Source organism: Strix uralensis, chromosome 4 (assembly GCF_047716275.1).
Source record: "Strix uralensis isolate ZFMK-TIS-50842 chromosome 4, bStrUra1, whole genome shotgun sequence".
Lineage (NCBI taxonomy): Eukaryota > Metazoa > Chordata > Aves > Strigiformes > Strigidae > Strix > Strix uralensis.
Genome location: NC_133975.1, coordinates 123,806,215 through 123,825,124, shown reverse-complemented (window position 1 = coordinate 123,825,124; position 18,910 = coordinate 123,806,215). Strand labels below are relative to the sequence as shown.

At 37.2% G+C, this 18,910-nt stretch overlaps 1 protein-coding gene across 1 annotated transcript in view; it reads right to left on the bottom strand.

Annotated features, from left to right (window-relative positions):
• LRRC9 (leucine rich repeat containing 9) overlaps nucleotides 1-18,910 on the bottom strand; it is a 29,417-nt gene that overhangs the window by 4,746 nt on the left and 5,761 nt on the right. The window contains 6 exon segments of the mRNA XM_074864974.1: nucleotides 4,119-4,256; nucleotides 5,192-5,317; nucleotides 7,048-7,079; nucleotides 7,082-7,163; nucleotides 7,165-7,236; nucleotides 7,692-7,811. Of these exon segments, the coding sequence (XP_074721075.1) occupies nucleotides 4,119-4,256; nucleotides 5,192-5,317; nucleotides 7,048-7,079; nucleotides 7,082-7,163; nucleotides 7,165-7,236; nucleotides 7,692-7,811 (570 nt within the window).

The following is an 18,910-nucleotide window of genomic DNA, read 5'->3' as shown; positions in this document are numbered from 1 at the left end:
GACTCCCTCTTTCCGATAATACTACAGTATGTTAGCCCATCGTTGCACAGTGGAGAAAAGAAAAGATCACAGAGTCCCAATCAAAAAATTCAGATTGTATCGTAGGGGCCCAAAATATCCAGTATTGTATCAAGATTGTATCTAAGACAAATAATCACTTACGTATTCTGTGGCATTAGACTGGCTTTGGTGATGACTAAAGAATATTTTTTGGCTATATTATTTTATTTTCCAAAGTATTTATCTTACCCTTTATGAATCCCTTTTCTCTGATGTCACAAAACTTATATGACATATGCTAAAGCATTAATTTTGCTGGCATTTTTTCTAAATATGAATTCCCTAATGCACACAGAATGAAACGCTACACTTACCAGCAGAAGTGTGTTTTCCTCTAGCTATTCTATATTCTAATAACAAATTGGACTGACAGAGGAGCTTTTAACCTTTCATAGTGGGTAGATTAACATGATTTCAGCTGATGGATCAGAACAGGTTAAGATGACCTTGGATCTTCCTCCACTGACTCTTGAGGCTTTTTGATAGCTCAGTTTCCTAAGGAAACAAGGCTAATGTGACTGTGCTATCTGTATATCCACCTGCTAGCCTCACCACTAATTTTTAAACCTATCGGTGAATTTTGGCCTATCTGCTAGACAAGCACCACTTGACTTCCTACAAATTCCATGAAAAAGAGCAGCTGAATTAGTTATAAACTGATGATCCCAGTAAGGAAAGGCTGCAATATTGGCTCAGCTACAATGCCAGAGGATTCAGGAGAGACCTGTTCTGAATGATCTGAGAAACTCTGAGAGCTCACGCCTGATTAGGCACTGGATAACCCAAAGACAAGGCTCTTTATTAAGGCAAACCAATTTCCTTCAGTTCTGCTGCTCAAGTGACTGCTTAATTAGTTTATAATTTAGGTAGTCTTTCAAGGTGAGAGATAACATTCAAAGGGTTAGTCTCAATGTTTGCTGGTTTGAAAATAAACCTACTAGCTTTATTCTCGCAATCTGTTTTTCATATTGGTATTTAGTAGAACTCAGTGAAATTTTAATCCTGCCTGATCACAAGAAATGGATTAGTATAGAGAGTTCAATATGCATGTGGTAAAGCTCATTTGGCTTTAGACATGAAATATGGCTAAGCCTCTAAATTTTAGGGCAGGGAATATTTGAAGGGTCAGTTTTAGGAAACTCTGTTGCTATATGCATTAGAGAATTTATAGAATTTACTAGGAGAGCTAATGCTTCAACATGTTTCAACATTATACTTTTGTGACATCAGAAAAAAGTTGGGTTCAAAATTGTCAGAATAAATAAGCTAAGCATAGCTACTGAACTTTCTAATGAAAAATTCTCAGGGCCAATCTCTACTGATCAGGGAGAGAATGCAAAGCAGCTGGCTGCAATTTCCTGAATCAGTCTGGGTCTGTCAATATCCTTGCTACCAGTGTCCTTGCTCTTTAAAAAGTTGCTCAATATTCTTGAAGTTTCACTGACACTCTCCTTTAAAAAACTTCCAGAGCATTTTGAATTCCTGGAATCCTTAAATGAAGCAAGTAGATGAAGGACTTTGACTTGTCTTAAGAGGCAATTCTTTAAAAACACAAGCAAGTGTATCTCATAAGCATGTCTTTTATATAGCCTTGGTGTTTTAAAAAAGGCAATTTTCATATGCTGAAAGCACTCATGAGCAAAATGAGTGACACAAAAACTTAAGCTAAAAAATGTGAAGGCTAGTTAGGAGAGGTTTAAAGATGCAGAAGGTTAAACACTAAACACTTCATCATTACACACTTTTTCATTTACAGTTAAAAAAATCTTCACCTTTTTAAGTTTACAGACTAAAGCAAATATTCATGAGCCCTTCTGGATCAGGCTATGGCCCTTTTACTCCACTACAGTAGAAGTGAATGAAAAATCAGAAAAAATATAGCAGTGAGAATAAAACAGTTGTTAGAAACATGGATTACTGAAAATGAAAGCTAAAAATGTCAATGCAAATTTGATGGCTAATACAATCAGAGATCGTAATCAGGACCTAATGATATTCAAGCAATGCTATAGGCTTGATCCTATCTAAGGATTTTAAAATGATCAATTAGAATCCAGAAGAGGAAGATCGTTTCAATGCATATTTTTCTCTGTCTTTGGGAAGAACCATGATGAGATGCTCATAATTTACATGGATAAAAAAATACTTTGTATTTCTTTAATAACTAAAAAGAATCTAAAACTGGAACTACTCATGTTAACATTTTTAAAGCAGGAATTTTTCAATCAAGGATATTAATGAATCAGTTGAAGAACTTTCTGAGCCACTCATTTTATACAAATGATAGTATACTTGGGAAGTTCTAGAAGGTTATGAACAAACTGAAATTATAATAGTATTGAGGATCAATAGGATGATCAGAATGGATCAGTTAGCTTGATACCATCCTTAGGTATCGTAGAAAGGCTGATATGCAACACAGTAAATAATTACAAGTTAATGGACTCTTTAATAGATGCCAATATGGTGCACAGGAAACAAAATTAATAATAAATTTGATGAAAATGTAAATGTATTGATAAGATTAATAGCTTCTGTCTGAGAATATAATAAAAAAAATAATTATATCCAAAAGTGAAAGTAACTCTTGTTAAACAGACAAAAACTATTCTAACTATAGAAAGAAAATCACCACTTTAAAGAGTATTTTTATTGATGTTCTGTTTTAAATTCTTTTACTCAGTGACCTAGCAAAAAAAGAGCAGAATTCCCTTCCTGGTAAATTAGGAGGTGACATAAAGATGTTTGTAAGGTCAACTATAAACAACAGTTTTATAATGACTAACATGATGACCCTATTTAAAAAGCACATTTCTGCATAAAACAAATTGTAAATTATGTAGCTAGGAACAGAGAAATTCACACTCACACTATCTCAGGAACACTGAAAAGGACTAGAGCTAATGATAGAAAACCAGCTGAGCATGATCTTGTGCTGTTAACACAAGGACAGGTATGTCAGCTAATATTTAATCACTGGACTAGTGAGTAGGATTAGGCAAGTGGAATTATTTCTAGGTATGTCATTATCAGTCCAGTGCTGGAAGTTTGTACATAGGTTTGTAGGAGGCCATATATAAAAAAACATGTGGACATAATGAAACATGTTCAGAAAGGAACTAGAATAATGTCATGAGAATTAAAAAACCACTTTATAATGAGACACTTGAGAAGCTCAACCTAACTTAGTTTCTTTAAGATAAGATAAAGTGGGTTGATTTTGGCTAAATAAGGAAAAGACTTCTGGTTCTTTAGAACATCTGGTTCTGCTCCTTTAGAACACCAGATAGAGACAAAATGAGACCCACTGCAAGAAATTTGATAGTAGCCAAATTTATATTAGAAACAAGATAGAGATGATAGATAGGAGAGACCTCATAGATTCACTGTTGCTTGAAATCTTTAAACAAACACTTAAGAGTGGGTTTCATACCAGCAAAACAACATCAGCAATGGAGGTATTGCCATCTGTGGTGGCTGGCTGGGCTCTCTGGTAGGATGCAATTCATTTCAAACTACAGTAACCCTCTAAACTGTTCGGTGACTCATGTCCCCAGACTATTTTTGTTTCTGCACAATCTACAAAAGGAATGTTCAAATGTGGTCATCATCTGTACTGTAGATAAGCAAAGTTAGGTGAAATTAATCCTAATCTGAATGGTTTACTGTAAAATCTGCTGTAGCTCGAAGGGATGGTACAAAATTGAGGTAGCAATTACCATGTAATGCTTTCTTGTCTGCTTTATGCATAAAGTCAGTCTAGAGAATGTTATTAGTATCCCTTGGTCTTAAAAATATATTAATAGTAAAAAGACAGTTGCACTGCAAAGTAAGCAATTTAAATGCCCTCTTCAGTGTATCCTGGACCTCCTGTGAGGCATCTGGAAACAGACATTCTCACAGCTCAGAGACAACATAACTATTAGTTAGACTTGAATGTGTTCAGAAATATTTTTTAACCAAAAAGCATAAAACCTTTAACCTAAGACAGCAAAAGAAACTTTTACAGGGATTAATCTAAGTGTTAACCTAAATACAATAAACAGCATCAGCCCTACCACTGAATACCAGTTATTGTGATGCATCTGTGAGTCTACCTTGATCTTGCAAATTTGAGACAGAATTTTAGTGCAAGGAAATACGCTGAGAATGGGAGTTTTTTCTTCATCAGTCCTAGTATATTCTTACAGAGACACCTGAGGACAAAAAAAAGAAAACACTGTATTAAGGATATAATGTAATCAGATATACTATACATACTTCATAGCATTAGTAAATGGCATAAAAATCCTGCTATTCTTGGAAGGGGAAGGTGATATAATAGTAGATAGAATAATTCATATATGTAGTCAATTTAATAGTTTTGCAAGACTCCTACAGATCTTGCACAGATCACATTTTTAGAGTTCTCAGTACATAAAGCAGAGAAGGTGGAGCTCATTAAAATGCTAACCATAGCCTGTTTTCTGTGAAGATATTTATCCTTTTTTTTTTTTTTTTTTTCAGAAAGTCATGATCTTACTCAGCACGTGAGCAGATACAGTTTACTTGTGACTGGGCTGTGACCATATAAAAATTGTGTTAGCATAATACCAAGTTCCCACCTATACAGCCCACCTATATTGAGCCAGGTAGCTTAGAATCAGCCAAGGATTCAAAAGTGCTTTGGGATATAGACCAGAGCTTAAGTAAAACAAGTTTGTGCTCAGGGGTTGGGAAGGATTACTTCATATCTGCATATAAAATACTCTGAAGAATTGCCTGACCTTAAGACAAAGAATTTGGCACTAGATACTTTAAAAAGTATGTAGAGCTGTTGGTTTATCCTGTTATTTTCCTCTCCATTGTTTCTACTTGGCAAACGTAGTTACCTTCTTGTATTTTGAATTCAGCAGAACTTGAACATGACTGTTTCCAAGATCATGCTAGCATAGAATTTTAGGTACCAGCAGATCAGTGAGATCAGTGTTTAGTAAATAATTCCTGACCTACTGCCAGAGGCAAGGACAAAACTTCTACCTTCACAAAACTCAGAAAACAAAATGTTCTCTAAAAAACCAGGTGCAGAACTATTCCTAAAGCTTTCTTTTTCCACAGCACTTGCTGTAAGTTACAACACAGAACGTCAAACCTGGGTCATCTTTGGTCCTGCAATACATTGTAATGCTTCTGCACCTTCTTCATTAGAAATCAGGACTCCATCTAGGTTAGTGTCAGCCTTTAATAGGCCAGTGACATTCAGCTGAAATGAGGCTGGCTTAAAGACAGACATTTTTTTAAATTGCCTATATAGTTTACACAGAAGAAAGAGACTTGCATTTCCTTTTTCTTTAGTGTACTGTCATCTGGTGGACGTCAGGAGCTAGAGGTTTGCTATGATTTTCAACAGAGCCACTGTGTCATCTCTGCTTATGTAGTTTGCTAGAAACACATGAGACAAGGTACCTTTGGGCTACTTTTGATTGTCCTGATTTTATGTGACATTGATGGTAATAAATTGCTCTGGAGTCACATAGGAAAACTCAGAAGTTTACTAATCTTATGAGGCTCACTAATACATAAGATGTATTTATAACCTAGGAGTTTCATTTATGACATAGATATACTACAAAAAACAAAGAAAGCTTTATAGGACATGTGAGAAATGTTTAAAGGATTTAGAGGTGTCACTGAAACCTGAAGACATCACCACAAACCTATCCTATACATACAGAATATGTTAGACTGCCCACTAGTTTACAATATAATACACGAAATACACACTTCTCAAATAATGAATAATAATGTCTTTGTGAATGGAATATAGATATATTTTGAGAGCCAAATAAGCCAATGCAATCACTTATGAGCTAGATAGTAGAACATCCTTGGAGAGGGAGTAAGGATTTTCTGCTTTGCTCTGAACTAACTAGACATTGTGGCTGGATGCCTAAGGAACTCTGGAGAGGCACAGGTTTAGTGACGTGTAATACTCAAGAGTTACCATGTTGACACACAGAGCTGATGGCAAAGAACACAGCAAAACTAAAAGTTTTTTCTGATAAAAACCTGTGTAATAACAACAAAGAACCAGAGACCAGAAATGGTAGCTCTTATTATTTCTTTTTATATCTTAGCATGTATTGAAAATATACATTGAAGTTAATTGACAAGCTAAATAGACATGGCAGCATCTTTTTGGATGAGTCCTGGGTGCCCCAGTGGAGTTGTGTTTCCTGTGTGGGTTTGTTGTTCAAATTATTTGAGAGGTGTTCTATTCAGATAGTAGTCTGTTTGCCTGACTTTGACTTGTACAAAATACTAAATTTAGTGTTACACAATCATTAAAAAAAACTTTTTAAAGTGTCTTTCAATGCCTCCAATTTGTAAGGTTTAACTCTGCTGACTCTGACTAAGCCCTTTAAATAATGTTAAAATGTACTGATTCAGAGGGAATAAAGAACAGAGAGAAACATTTGTTCCAGAAGCTGGTTGGGCAATGGGAATGAATGAGAGTCAGTAAAAGGGCTGAGTATTGGCTTTCTTGCCAAAGCTCCAGCCAACACAGCTGTGCTGCCGCAGACAGATACATGCAGTAACAGAGAGACTAACAGTGTACTTTCACATCCCCAAGGCTAGGAACTGTCTCTGCTCCCAGCCCTTATTCAGTGCAGCTGAGACAGCAAAATTAAAGCCAGGACTTGGTTTTTGATATCTGGCACAGGTCACCAATAAATTTAATTCTTAAGGGAAGCAAAAAAGAAATGAATTATGTCTCAGAGATGTCTCTGAGCAAAAGTGACATGCAACTTACTCACTTGGTTAGGCTGTGACTACAAAAAGAAGTGAAGGAGGCCCTGTGCGAACAAAGATGCTGTAACATGATCATAAGGCTTCTTACATTGCCAGTGTCTTAGAATTAATAAGGTGCAGGACCAGATTTTAAGCCTTTATAACTGTGGTCATGGTTAGAATGCTTTCCCAGGAATTTCAAGTGCTGGTATGTACCTTATGCCATGGGTTGTGTGTGATGTCAAGACAAAGTTGGGAGTGTATTTATGTAAGATGTTTGTACCTTCCCTGGATTTTTTCAGCTGGTTCCAGCTCAGGTTGAAGAAATTCAGGTTTGCTTAAGCCCCTAATGCCCTCAAAAGTGATCACAATGTTATGGCTTGCATCAAAATATTCCCAGTTGGGCTGCAAGGCAACGCAGGTTTGAAAATAGTTGTATGGCCAAAAGTGTGGCAAAACCCCCCTCTGATTAAAGTAATCGGACACATTTAATCGTTAAACAATTGGATCAAGTGCCTGGAATTCCCCTTGCTCAGTATTGAGTCTGTTGAGGGAGACCTAGTGTGCTCCAGCCATGTTACTCTATTTGTTAAAATGAAATGACCATTATAAAGGTCAGACAGGTGATCAAGTGATATCACTGTAATACTGTGGTTCAAATTAGAGACAATATCAACGGGCACCAAAACTGTGGGCTGCTAAGGATATCACAGTATTCATGATCCTAGTTTAATCTCCCATTTTGTTCCCCTCTGTGCATCCTGGCCCAATCCTCTCTGGTGAGCACATCCCACAATGTAAGAATATTTATGCTAGTAAATTTTCCTTAAAAAAAAAAGAATTAAAGCTCAATTTCTCACCAGGTCATAAATATTATTTAAGGAAGTAAATTCATTAAAGTTGATGATAAGCTTTTGAAGTGTTTCAAGTCTAGAGACATCCTGCAGAGTGCTCAGGCTGTTCCCATTCAAATTCAAAACCTAGACAAAAAGTAGATCAGAAACAACAATTTTACCAGACACGCAGCCAAATTCTGTAATACTTCAGGGCTGCTTTTAAAATGAAAAAGCTTCAGCTGATGGAGCGCAACTACTGGTAAACCATAAAAAGTCTGTAAAATGTGAATACAAACCAATATGAAATAATGAAAAGACAGTAAAGGCTATGATGACTCTCTTTCACTTATCTGAATACTATTTATTCTCTAACTTCTCTCTGAAATAAAAGTGACCTGGCTAAGACGGGGAGTCAGACAGTCAGTCAGTTCATAGGAGAAAAATAGGAACCTCAGTCAAATCTCGCTACAATGAGTGGAAAGTTTCTCACTGACTTCCACAGAAGTTTTATCTGGCTCTGACAGAATGGACAGAAGAGAATCAACCTTAAACCTGGGCTTCTCAGGTTGTGTTAGTAGAACAGAATTTAATTTTACCTACTTGTTTGGTTTTTTTTTTTTTCTCTTGATCTGTGAAATTCAAAGCTTGCCTCCTAATATCAGCAGGAGAAACAAAGTTCATACGAGTGTACTGTACTCAAACTCAGTCGTGTGTTCTGGCAGGAGCAGTTCATGGTCAGACACAAGCCACTCACAATGCCAATGGCTGCAGTCACAATTTCTCTGTTCCAAGGAAGTTCACATTTCTAAAGTGAAGGAAACAGGGTAAATATACTATTGCTTTTTAGCTCACTTTGGTATCTATTTCAGAATGTTAATGAGTCAAAGCTATCTCCTTCCACAAAGATGCATCAGTTTTATTCCTTTCTGCCATTAGACTTTCTCTGCCATACAGACTCAGCCACGGGCTAATAAAGGAGTTTAATTTGGCTCTCTAATACCTTATGTAGAATAAGCAACTGTCAGATTCCAGCATGAAGATCGCAGCTGTCAAAGACTAGCTTAGATCCTGAGAGCATGGACAGCTCTCCTGCAATGCTTTCATTGCTGCACTGTCCAAAACTACTCCATCATATTACAGTGTGATCACCTTCCAAATCAGTTTTCATTTCCTCCCTTCTAAGAAACCAGAAACAATCCCTGTTCCTTTATAAAGGGACAGATGTTGCTCCCTGTTAGCATCTGACAGTTTGGAGGGTATATTAGAATGAACAGGCAAAATTATTACTCAATTCCCACTCAGTTCTCTTGCATAAAATAGGGTTAAGCAGAATCTATCTCTCAGAGGATACATATGATACAGAGATTTAAGCTGGTTACTTATAACAGTGTATTTCTCAGCAGCAATCATTTTTATTTAGCTTAAAGATAAAGGCTGTGGATCTTAAGGGTGAAGATTTCCTCTGTGGAATATGCATATTGCCCTTCGCAACACTCACTCAATCCCACTTTACGAACAGTGGGTATGAAACTGCATGAGATAAACTCCTTTTAGTGGGGACTAATGACAGAATAGCAGTTCACTCTGTGAACTAAACATGCACAAATATTTATTCAAAGAGGAATCTTCTTGGTTATTATTGTCTTTGAAAAAAGGCACTTCAGCTTTTTTCACTTTGAGCAGAGACTGTGTTCTGATGAATGAAACCTCTTGACAAAACCCAAAGTCAAAGATGAGTTTAGAATACAAATGTTCATTTAACCTTAACTTCATGCTAAAAAGTGCTGTCACAGATGAAAGTATTTCACACAGTCATGACTTAACAGCAATTTAAGATTCATTAATGGTGTGAGGTAGACCAAGGTTGAATTTTAACAGCACTTAAGGATTGATTAAAGATTAACAAGGTGATTTGGTAGAATATATTAGGATTAAAATAGTGATAGTATTTGTGTCTTTCCTCACTCACCTAGAAAAGATCAGACATATCTAATTATTTCTCACATATCTCTCATAGATGCTTCAGACTCCTGTCTGGGAATTACTCCCAGTAGCCGAAGCCCTTTGTGGAGCTTCCTAACACACAGAAATGTCACTGGGACAGATTTCAGCAAAGTTTCAGAGCTCCTTTCAAGGCTGCACATGCCACCTCATGGCCATCTACAGTATTTACAAAATGTCCTTTAACAGCAATTATACAAGCCATACAGCATATATTTTACAAGATCTTTCCAAACCTTGCATTGTCATGCTTGAATGACTTCTCAGGATCACTGCTGTTTTTGCCTTCTGCCTTAGCTTCTCATTTCAGAGATGTTCACATATGCTTGGACTGTTACAGAGAAGGAAAGCTTTTTTTCCTGTCAGGCTGCTGCAAAGCAAGGGCCAAGTATCTTTATTTGACTGAGACCATCTCTTAAAAATGTAAACAAATTTAAGCAGCATGAAAATATTGTTATGAATTATGATAAGGGATGGCAGGCAGAGAAAGCAAAGAATAATTAATAAGAAAGTAGTTTTTAGTGTCATTATTCCAACAGAATGAGATACAGGCAAGAAAATCAGATTGTTAGCTCTGTGGGACAGGGCCCATCTTCTGTATGCTGTCCTACACATCTCAACTCATGAGTTTTACTTTTTATTCCTGACTCTCATCCCCACCCCACTGGGAGGGGGAAGAGTGAGCTAGCAGCTGCATGGTGCTTAGTTGCTGGCTGGGGTTAAACCACAACAGATGCTTATATAGCATTTAACACCACAAAAAAGAATTTCAGTGGGGCCTCTGCAAACTAGCATGATATAAACAATAATAAAGCAAAACTGGACAACAGATACTGCGTTTGAAAATACAACCTTGCCACCCAAAAATCAGATCTCTTCTCAGAGCAAAAAGAAGAAAAGGAGAGCAATGGGGACTAGAGAAGAGTTGCCCTGAATTAATTTTCCTACTTTCTATTCTTTTCCTTCATAAGTCAGAATGAAAACTTCCTCCCCTGAAATATCTCCATCCCTGGAGATATTCAAAAGCTGTCTGGACACGGTTCTGCACCGCTTGCTGTAAGTGACCCTGCTTGATCAGGTGGGTTGGACAAAGTGACCTCCAGAGGCCCCTTCCAACCTCAACCATTCTGTAAATCTGTGAAAATACATCTATTCAAAATTTCTTAGTCAGTCATATATTCCATCTGTTTGGCTGTTTTACAGTCTGGAGATGGAAGGGGTCACTAGGACAGAACTGACCGTTTCTAGGGTTATGACTGGTCTGAAAAATTGGATCCATGCCAGAGGGACCATACATTTAGGGCTAGGTATCTGGAGGTACCAGAGATAAATGGACTAGGATTAAATTTAAGATTAAGGACAAAGGAGGCAGTGATTTAGAGTTAGGACAAGCCTTGCAAGCCAGGACCTGGGATGCTGTATTACTAGAACTGAGACTGAAGAACTGAAAGCCCATGCTATGCTTTGTGCTAGCACTGGTAGGAAGAACAAAATAATAACACAATAATATTGTGGTCAAACAAATACAAATGAAAATTACAAAATAAATGGCTGAAGAAACCACTGAGCCAATCTGTTCCACAGGCAGTAAATACAGGTGCTGCAGCTGTTACTGTGGAGACTTCCAAAGCAGTCCTGCATCAGCCCCCGCAAACTCTAGTGGGAGGCACTGATGAGAAGTGGTGAGTGAGAGGAGACAATCTGCAACAAAAAGAGAAAGGGCAAGGAAAGGACAAGATGATGATGAGAAAAACTGGAAAGCACTAGTCATGCTTTTGCCACAGATGGCATAAAGATGTGAAGAATGCAGCAGAGGTAATATGAAGAAATACAATGAGAACAGAAGAAGAAAACAAAAGAAAGATTAATAGAAAAATGATGAAAGGAGACAGGAAAAGAGAGCAGCACTTTTCTCACTTTTCTGCCTGCTCTCTTCTGTGCTATCCTTTACTAAACAACAACATTCTTCTGTCCACAATGCAGCATACCGTATGCACTTCCAGACCCTGGAAACTAACCTCCAGCATTTGTAGCAGCTGCTTTTCCTTAACTGGCTATTCAGGGTTGCATACATAAGACAGAGATTCCATCTTTTCTCATTAAGAAACTACAAATAGAAGAAATAGGGAAAGATTCCAGGTTTTCATTATGCTGTTACAAAAGCAGGCAAAAGACAAGAATAGACATTCTGACCATATAAAGTTTATACATTGCACAATATTTACTAAGGATAACAGACTATAATTAACACAAATTCCATAATAATGTTCACAGTAATCATGAGATCACTTGCAAGACTTCTTTTTTTCCCCTGCCTCTATAATCAGTAAGAGTAGTCTCCATGTTCTGTATTACATTAAAAACCCCATCTACGTATTTGCCTCTGGAACTACAAGTCTTGTCTCTGCTGAAGATCCCTGGCAGGAAGGTAGCAATAGCATGAGAAGAAAGAGAATAGAACAAGAAATGTTGACAGCAGATCCAGAACCCCATACAAATACTACAAAACTGTTGATAAGTTATTTTCTTCTTGAAATTCTTTTTTCACTAGGATGTAATTTCTGGTGATTTACAACACTGCAGTTTGAGCACCAGCAGGTTAGTGTGGGCATCTGATTAATTATTGCTGGACTTCTCTGCCAAAATAAGCATCTGACCATGAGCTTTCAATTTAAGAACAGTGTTGGGCTGATAGTTGCTACTCAAGGAAGATGCATAAATTGCCTGTCACCAACTGGAATGGGGTCTAATACATATGAATGGAGCTGATCTGGCTAATCCATACTAGGAGCTAATGCAATGACAGTTTTTCATACAACCTGGAGGATATCCTACCAGCACGATACAGAGCGCACTGGGTAGCTTCCTGAAAAGTTCTGTTCTTTTCAGCTAATATGAAAATAGCTCCTAAAATCATCAGCTGTGCCAATCTGACTTCCCCATGGGCCAAAAAAAGTGCTGGAAGTGGGTAGCTGAATTGTCCGATACAGATTACTACCTCAAATAATTTCAGGTAAAGCTGCAAGAATGAGGGTTATTTTGTGTTTCCAACTTTATGTGAAGAATGGCAAAGGGTAACAAATCTGTTTCATTTTGTATTGGAACAGACTAGAAGCTCAATAGCGGTGTTCAGCTATGGGAGAAAATAAGTTTTAGCTAAAGGTTTATAGGAAAAAAATTGAAAGTGGTACTATCCACAAGATCATCTCTGCTCACCTGTGAATGTTTCTTGTGGCTACGCTATTTCTGGGTCAAACCATACCCCACCTGCCCAAACCCCCAAGCAAACCCCCCTACCCCCACAAAAAAACAAAACCAAAACCCCATGCTGAGACATGTTATGCCATTCACTGAATTACTGCATCTCAGAATGGGCACACTTTGAATCCCAGGGAATTTGTTTTGATCTTAGCAGCTAAAATGTCCTGAGCTCAGAGTCTCTGTCCCTCAGGGACATAAGATTTTGCTTTCAAGATTGAAAATGTCTTCAGCTCCCTTCAAGCTCTCAGCTCTGATTTGTACACAGAGAAATCACACATACATTTATATGTATACACTTTCATACATAGAAACATAGTCAATGCACATAAAAAGATGAAAAGTGCTGTATTAACTGTACTAAAATCATAACAATACAGTCACACATGTCAAGTCAGTGAACTGCTCAGTATGCAAAGAAAGAATTGGATTCAACAGTTGTTCTGTCCCATAGTGACAAATGGGCAACAGGGCATCCTAAGACCATTGCTCCACTGGTGACACGGTTGCATGAGCTGCTTTGGGCAGATGTTTCCCAGCGCTTATGACAAAGATCTTGGCTGCATCACAAGTCTCATCTTGATTCTTGGAAGGCAGTAAAATAAATAAGTACACAAATTTCAAAGTTGAGACTTACCCAGAAAAACTTGGGACTTATCTGCATGAATGCAAATCTGCTCTCCTGTGATAGAGATGAAATACATATACATCTGGGTGGGATTTGTGTTGTTTCTGCATTGTTCATCTACCACTGCTTTCAACTTTCAGAAATCTGGCCATTCACAATAATATTTACTCTGTTTTCACAACCATATTAGGAACAGATGAGGTAAGACCGAGATTCTAACAGCAAAATTCTGAACTAATTCTCATGCCTGGTATTTCCTACCAAGCTATGGACCTCTGAAATCCAAGAGCCAGTCATAGAAACACCAAGCATAGGGACTTTGGGGAGCTTCAGGCCACCTCTGCCTGGGTAAAACTTCTTAATAATCTTAAATTATTTGATGTTTTGCAAAATGTTTCTGTTCTTACAATCACAAAGTTAACTTTGTTCACAGGCCAAAGCTATGCTAAATAGCTCTTAAAATTTAGGCACCTACTCTGTTACACTGAAAACTTCTTTTTACAGAAATATTTGAAATTTGTCCTTAAATTTCAGCCTCAGAATTTGATTGTGCACTCTAAAGATGCAATTTATTTTTATTTATTTTATTTCCATGATACTGTATGCTCTGAAGTCCCAGGTACAGAATCATGGGTGAATTATATAACAACAAGAACTAAACCTGTGTGCAGAAATGCACAGAGAAGAGCACTAATAATATTTTCTTCTTGTTTTGCACTGAATTTTTCAGTGCTAACCACATGATTTTCTTCTGTTTCCTATTCAGAACAAAGACTCACAAGCAATACCTTTAGCCTGTTTCATTTAATTATAATTTTGTTCTCTTGAATGGAGACAGATAAATTTACCTTATTTTATTCAAATGCTGCATTCAAGGTTAAGCATCAAATATCAGTATCTAATATATCTAATATATGATCTAATATATAAAATATATCATTATAAATCATATTATATACAATAGATACCACACATTATATATAATATATAACATATATATATTATATTCTTTTAAGGTATCTCGTATATGATTCATTGCGTTCCTCTTCTCTATTTGCACTGTCATATTTAAAATCTGTTTAAATCCTTCTTCACTATGCAAATGAGTGGTTCCACTACAGTAAGCACAATCATGCATAAAGTGAGCATGGTTTGCAAGAACCTACAACAGTTTCTACAGTTAAACTTGAGAAAGAGAAGACAGTCCACTGGCCAGCCAGGAACCTGGGGGCAGAAACTCACCTTTTTTCTGCAGTACACTAGTCAAATGACTTAAAAATATGTGGTCATTTTCTCTGTGTCTGATTAGGAAGACAATAAACGCCCGTACTTCCATCTGGTACTGTAAGATTCCTTAAAGATTATGGGGTAATCAGCTTATAAAGAGAATCAACCTAGAAATGGAGTAAGTTCTCCAGTTTTTCAATCAATGCAAAGTTTTCGTTAAAAAAAGAAGATATAACAGTCAAAATCCTTACTGCAACTAATAAAAATACTGCTCTTTCTCAAGAAGATTCTGTGCTAAGATTAGTCACCCAAAACCCTTTGGTTTGGCTTTCATCCCTACAAGAGTAATTTATTAATTTCTCCTTGCCAAAACAAAAAGATCCTTGGCTTGAGAAAGTGGCATTAAAAGTAAGCAGAATGCTATTTATAAACAACCTCAAAATGGAACGTGTAAGTACAGAACTACCCGCAGCTCTAAACAAACATCCCTGAACACAAAAACCAGGCATACCTGAGGTGGACAAGCTTGGAGTATTCAAGCAGAAAACAGTCCTTGAAATACTGCCAGCCTAAATTTCAATCTCCCCTCAACTGAGCGTCAAGGTTATTTGTACAAAGATTATGTAAGCCACCGCTGATGTTTCTTTACAAGTAAAGCTGTGTAGGAACTTAGAATAATCATTACCACTGCTGTTAAAGAGCAGCTGGATTGCTTGTTTATTCTTTTATCTTCTTTTTTTTTTAAATCAAGGGCTTCATAAATAAGTAATAAAAAAATAAAGGTAATAAAAATATCAGTCTTTGTGGGCTCAGAGCTTCAGACTAGTACACGACCAAAAGAAGGAGAGGGGAGAGTGTTTCCTTTCTTGTCAGCTATCTGCAAATGGAGTCTGTGGAGCACTGATGCTTCAAAATACTCTAGATCCTTGTAATAAATTTGTTTTGTTAAAAATTATTAACTTGGAATCATAACAAACAGGTTCTAGTTTGACATAGCTTTAAAAGCTTACCATGGATTATTTGATAAACCTTCTTCAAAGTGAATGTTTCCCAATGTTTCCCACTCCATCAACAAGAATTGTACTACCAAATTAAAACTTGTCTTCATTTTCACTTGGAAATATTTTTAAATTCTGCCTGGAACAACATAACAGGACAAATTAACTTTTGATATTTTTTCTAAACAACAAATTTAGATGAATGATTACAGAAAGATTTTTTTTTTAAATCTGAAAGACTACAACTGTGGATATACTGATCCCAATACATGGCTATACTGGTCCTATACCAATCCACAACAGCAAGCTTCATCCACTTCACCCTCAGTGTTGCTCTGTAATCATTCACTTAAGGGAATCACCTCCTCAAGTAAGAGAAGGTCTTAGTTTGCTATTCAGTATTCAGAATGATGTCAGTCCAAATTGCAGCTCTAATGAAATAGTGCTGGACTTGAGTGCAGTGTGTGGCACTGTCGTGAAATCAGTAGCAAGTAACAGCAACAAATTTCACAGTATGTTTAAATTGTCTCACACTTCCATCAGTTGTTCCTTCCTTGAGATGATCAACAGTCTTTCCCTCTCTTTGTTAACAAGCTTTAAGACAGTACTACTTTGGTATACTATTTCCACTCAAATGCAGAATCTAAATGATTTGATTCTTTTGGGGCCTGATGCACTACTGACTCGTGTTCTACACCTGTAGATAGGAACAGTGTTCATTGGTCTTAGATACAAAAACAAAGCAAGAACTGGCCAGATGAATGGCATGCCTTAGCTGTCCTGCAGAACATCAGAGAGCGAACAGACAGCTTTCTACTCATTAGGAGAGAGCCATCCAGTTCTCCCTTCATAAAGATTCTGTAGAATGACCTTCAGATCCATGCTGGCATCCAACACTTTGGTCTATGGCATCACTGATATCCTCCACATGCCCTATTATGAAGTATTCCCTGTGTGTAGACTTTGTGCTGGCTGTTGACTTCAGAGTGAGTTTGACTCATGAAGTCCTAAGCCAGAATCAAGAACGACAGAAAAAAGAAGCCATTAAAATCACGTTGGAATTACAGGAGGAAAAAATGCCACAAACAGAAACAAAAAAACCACAGCACTTTGCTGGATTTCTACTGTTTAAAGGCCCAGAAAACATTTCCAAGCACTGGTCCAATATAACTACTCATCCCAGCTATTTTTGTTCAATGCCTTCCCTGTTTACTGAGATCACCAGTAATGGGAATGGCAGCATCTGCCTACTGGAAGCTGGCCTGGATCCAATAATTTGGACCACATAAGAACTGCTACTTTAATGATATTTGCCATACTCCTAGTTTGGACCTTATGAAAAACAAATATGAGACAGACTTCAAGTCCTGTTATTAATCTCCCAACCACCAGCCACCATCATACCCAATTATTCATGTCTGAAAATACCACAATATTATCCTTGTACAATTCACTAAACATACTAATTCAGTTTTCTGTTCTGTCCCCAATACATTTATTTTTTTGTAAGAATGCCTTTTCAAGACATGTCTTTTCTGTATCTTCATTATCATGAACTGAATTTTCAGTTTCCAGAATCTTACTCCTTAGAGATTTATTACTTGGTGTTTTACCCAACATTTGCAGCTTGGCCAATTCACGTTCCAGCTGATAAAAAGACCCCATTAGGATTCAGAAGCAAGAGTTTATATTAAAGTATGGCAGGAAAACTATCTTATTTATCTTATTTATGTTTCCTCAAAAGATAAGCCCTCTAGATGTGTACTAAAAAGCATACCTGAAAACATCAAACCAGAAAATTACTTAAATTCAGACTCTTGATTGTCAATAGAAAAAGCTGAATTACTTGGTCAAAGGGGCAGCTCTGCTCTGAGCAACTGCACATACTCTTCTGTGTACACTGGCTCATATCCCAGCCTATTCATATCAATTAGACCATTGTTGCACACAGGCAGGACCAATCCCTCAACGTGACTTCATTATGATGCAAGTCTCAGCAATGAAAAGAGAGTTAGAGGGTACAGTTAAAATGGCAGCACAGCTTTTCTTCAGATACCTAAGGGTAGGGATCATTTCTCTCCCCATGTGTGATCACTGTATGGCATAGTAATTACTCTCTGCTTTGTGGAAGCAAAACTCTTTTTCCATTCTTTTTTGAGAGGTAACTCTTTAGGATCAATCAAGCCACTATACAGCTGAGATTAGGTAAAGCAAGAGAATAAACTACCCACTTCTTTTGAATAACAAGCAAGGATTTGGCTCCCAAGTATAAAACTTCCATAAAACTCTTCTTAAAGAAAGCAATTTAGCTCACTTTGCCTACACACCCCAATGTGAATATTATTCAAAATATTCATATATGCACTAACTATAGGCACTTCTGACAGAGATGAGGTCACTGAAGTGCATGTCTGCTTCCTAGATACTACCTGATCTACGTATGGCAAGCAAAGGAGGAAGATATGACCATAAAGGCATGAGCCTCCACTGGCAGTCCTTGGTCTATGCACCTTTGATCAAAAGAATCTGTTGACTCTTGATCAAAGTACTTTTAAGGTGTCCTATTTGTGTAATCAGCAATATTTTTTCAGTTATATTTGTATGGACATGTGTGCAAAGAGCTCACTCAAAGTGCATTAAAGGCCTACTAGGAATGGTTACAAACTGCTGTACAGAAAATCTGTGGCACAGGTCTTTTCATTTTAGAATAACTGCAGTTGCACTGATGCAACTACAGTCTGACTCTGATCCATTATGTTGCTTATACTGCTCCTAAAGGAAGGGGAACGGACTAATCAGTTAGCAATCAATAAAAAAACCCAAACAATAACTTGAGAGCTGAGTGAGAAAGAGCTTTCTAATCTGCAAAACACAGACTTTTCAGAAATGTTTATGGTATCAGCTAGAATAGGCAATAACCATAATAATCTGGGAACTCAGCAGGAAGGTCCTCTGCAAACACCTATACTGGATGAATAAAAGCAGCAACTTGAAACTCGGTTTACCACACTAGGTGAGTATCTTATCTAGTCCACTGTTCTGGACTGGCTCTCTAAGGCTTCCTTCTTGGTGCAGATCCATTTAAAAGCCCCTTGCTCAAAGCACTTACCTGAGTCTTGAGACACCAGATT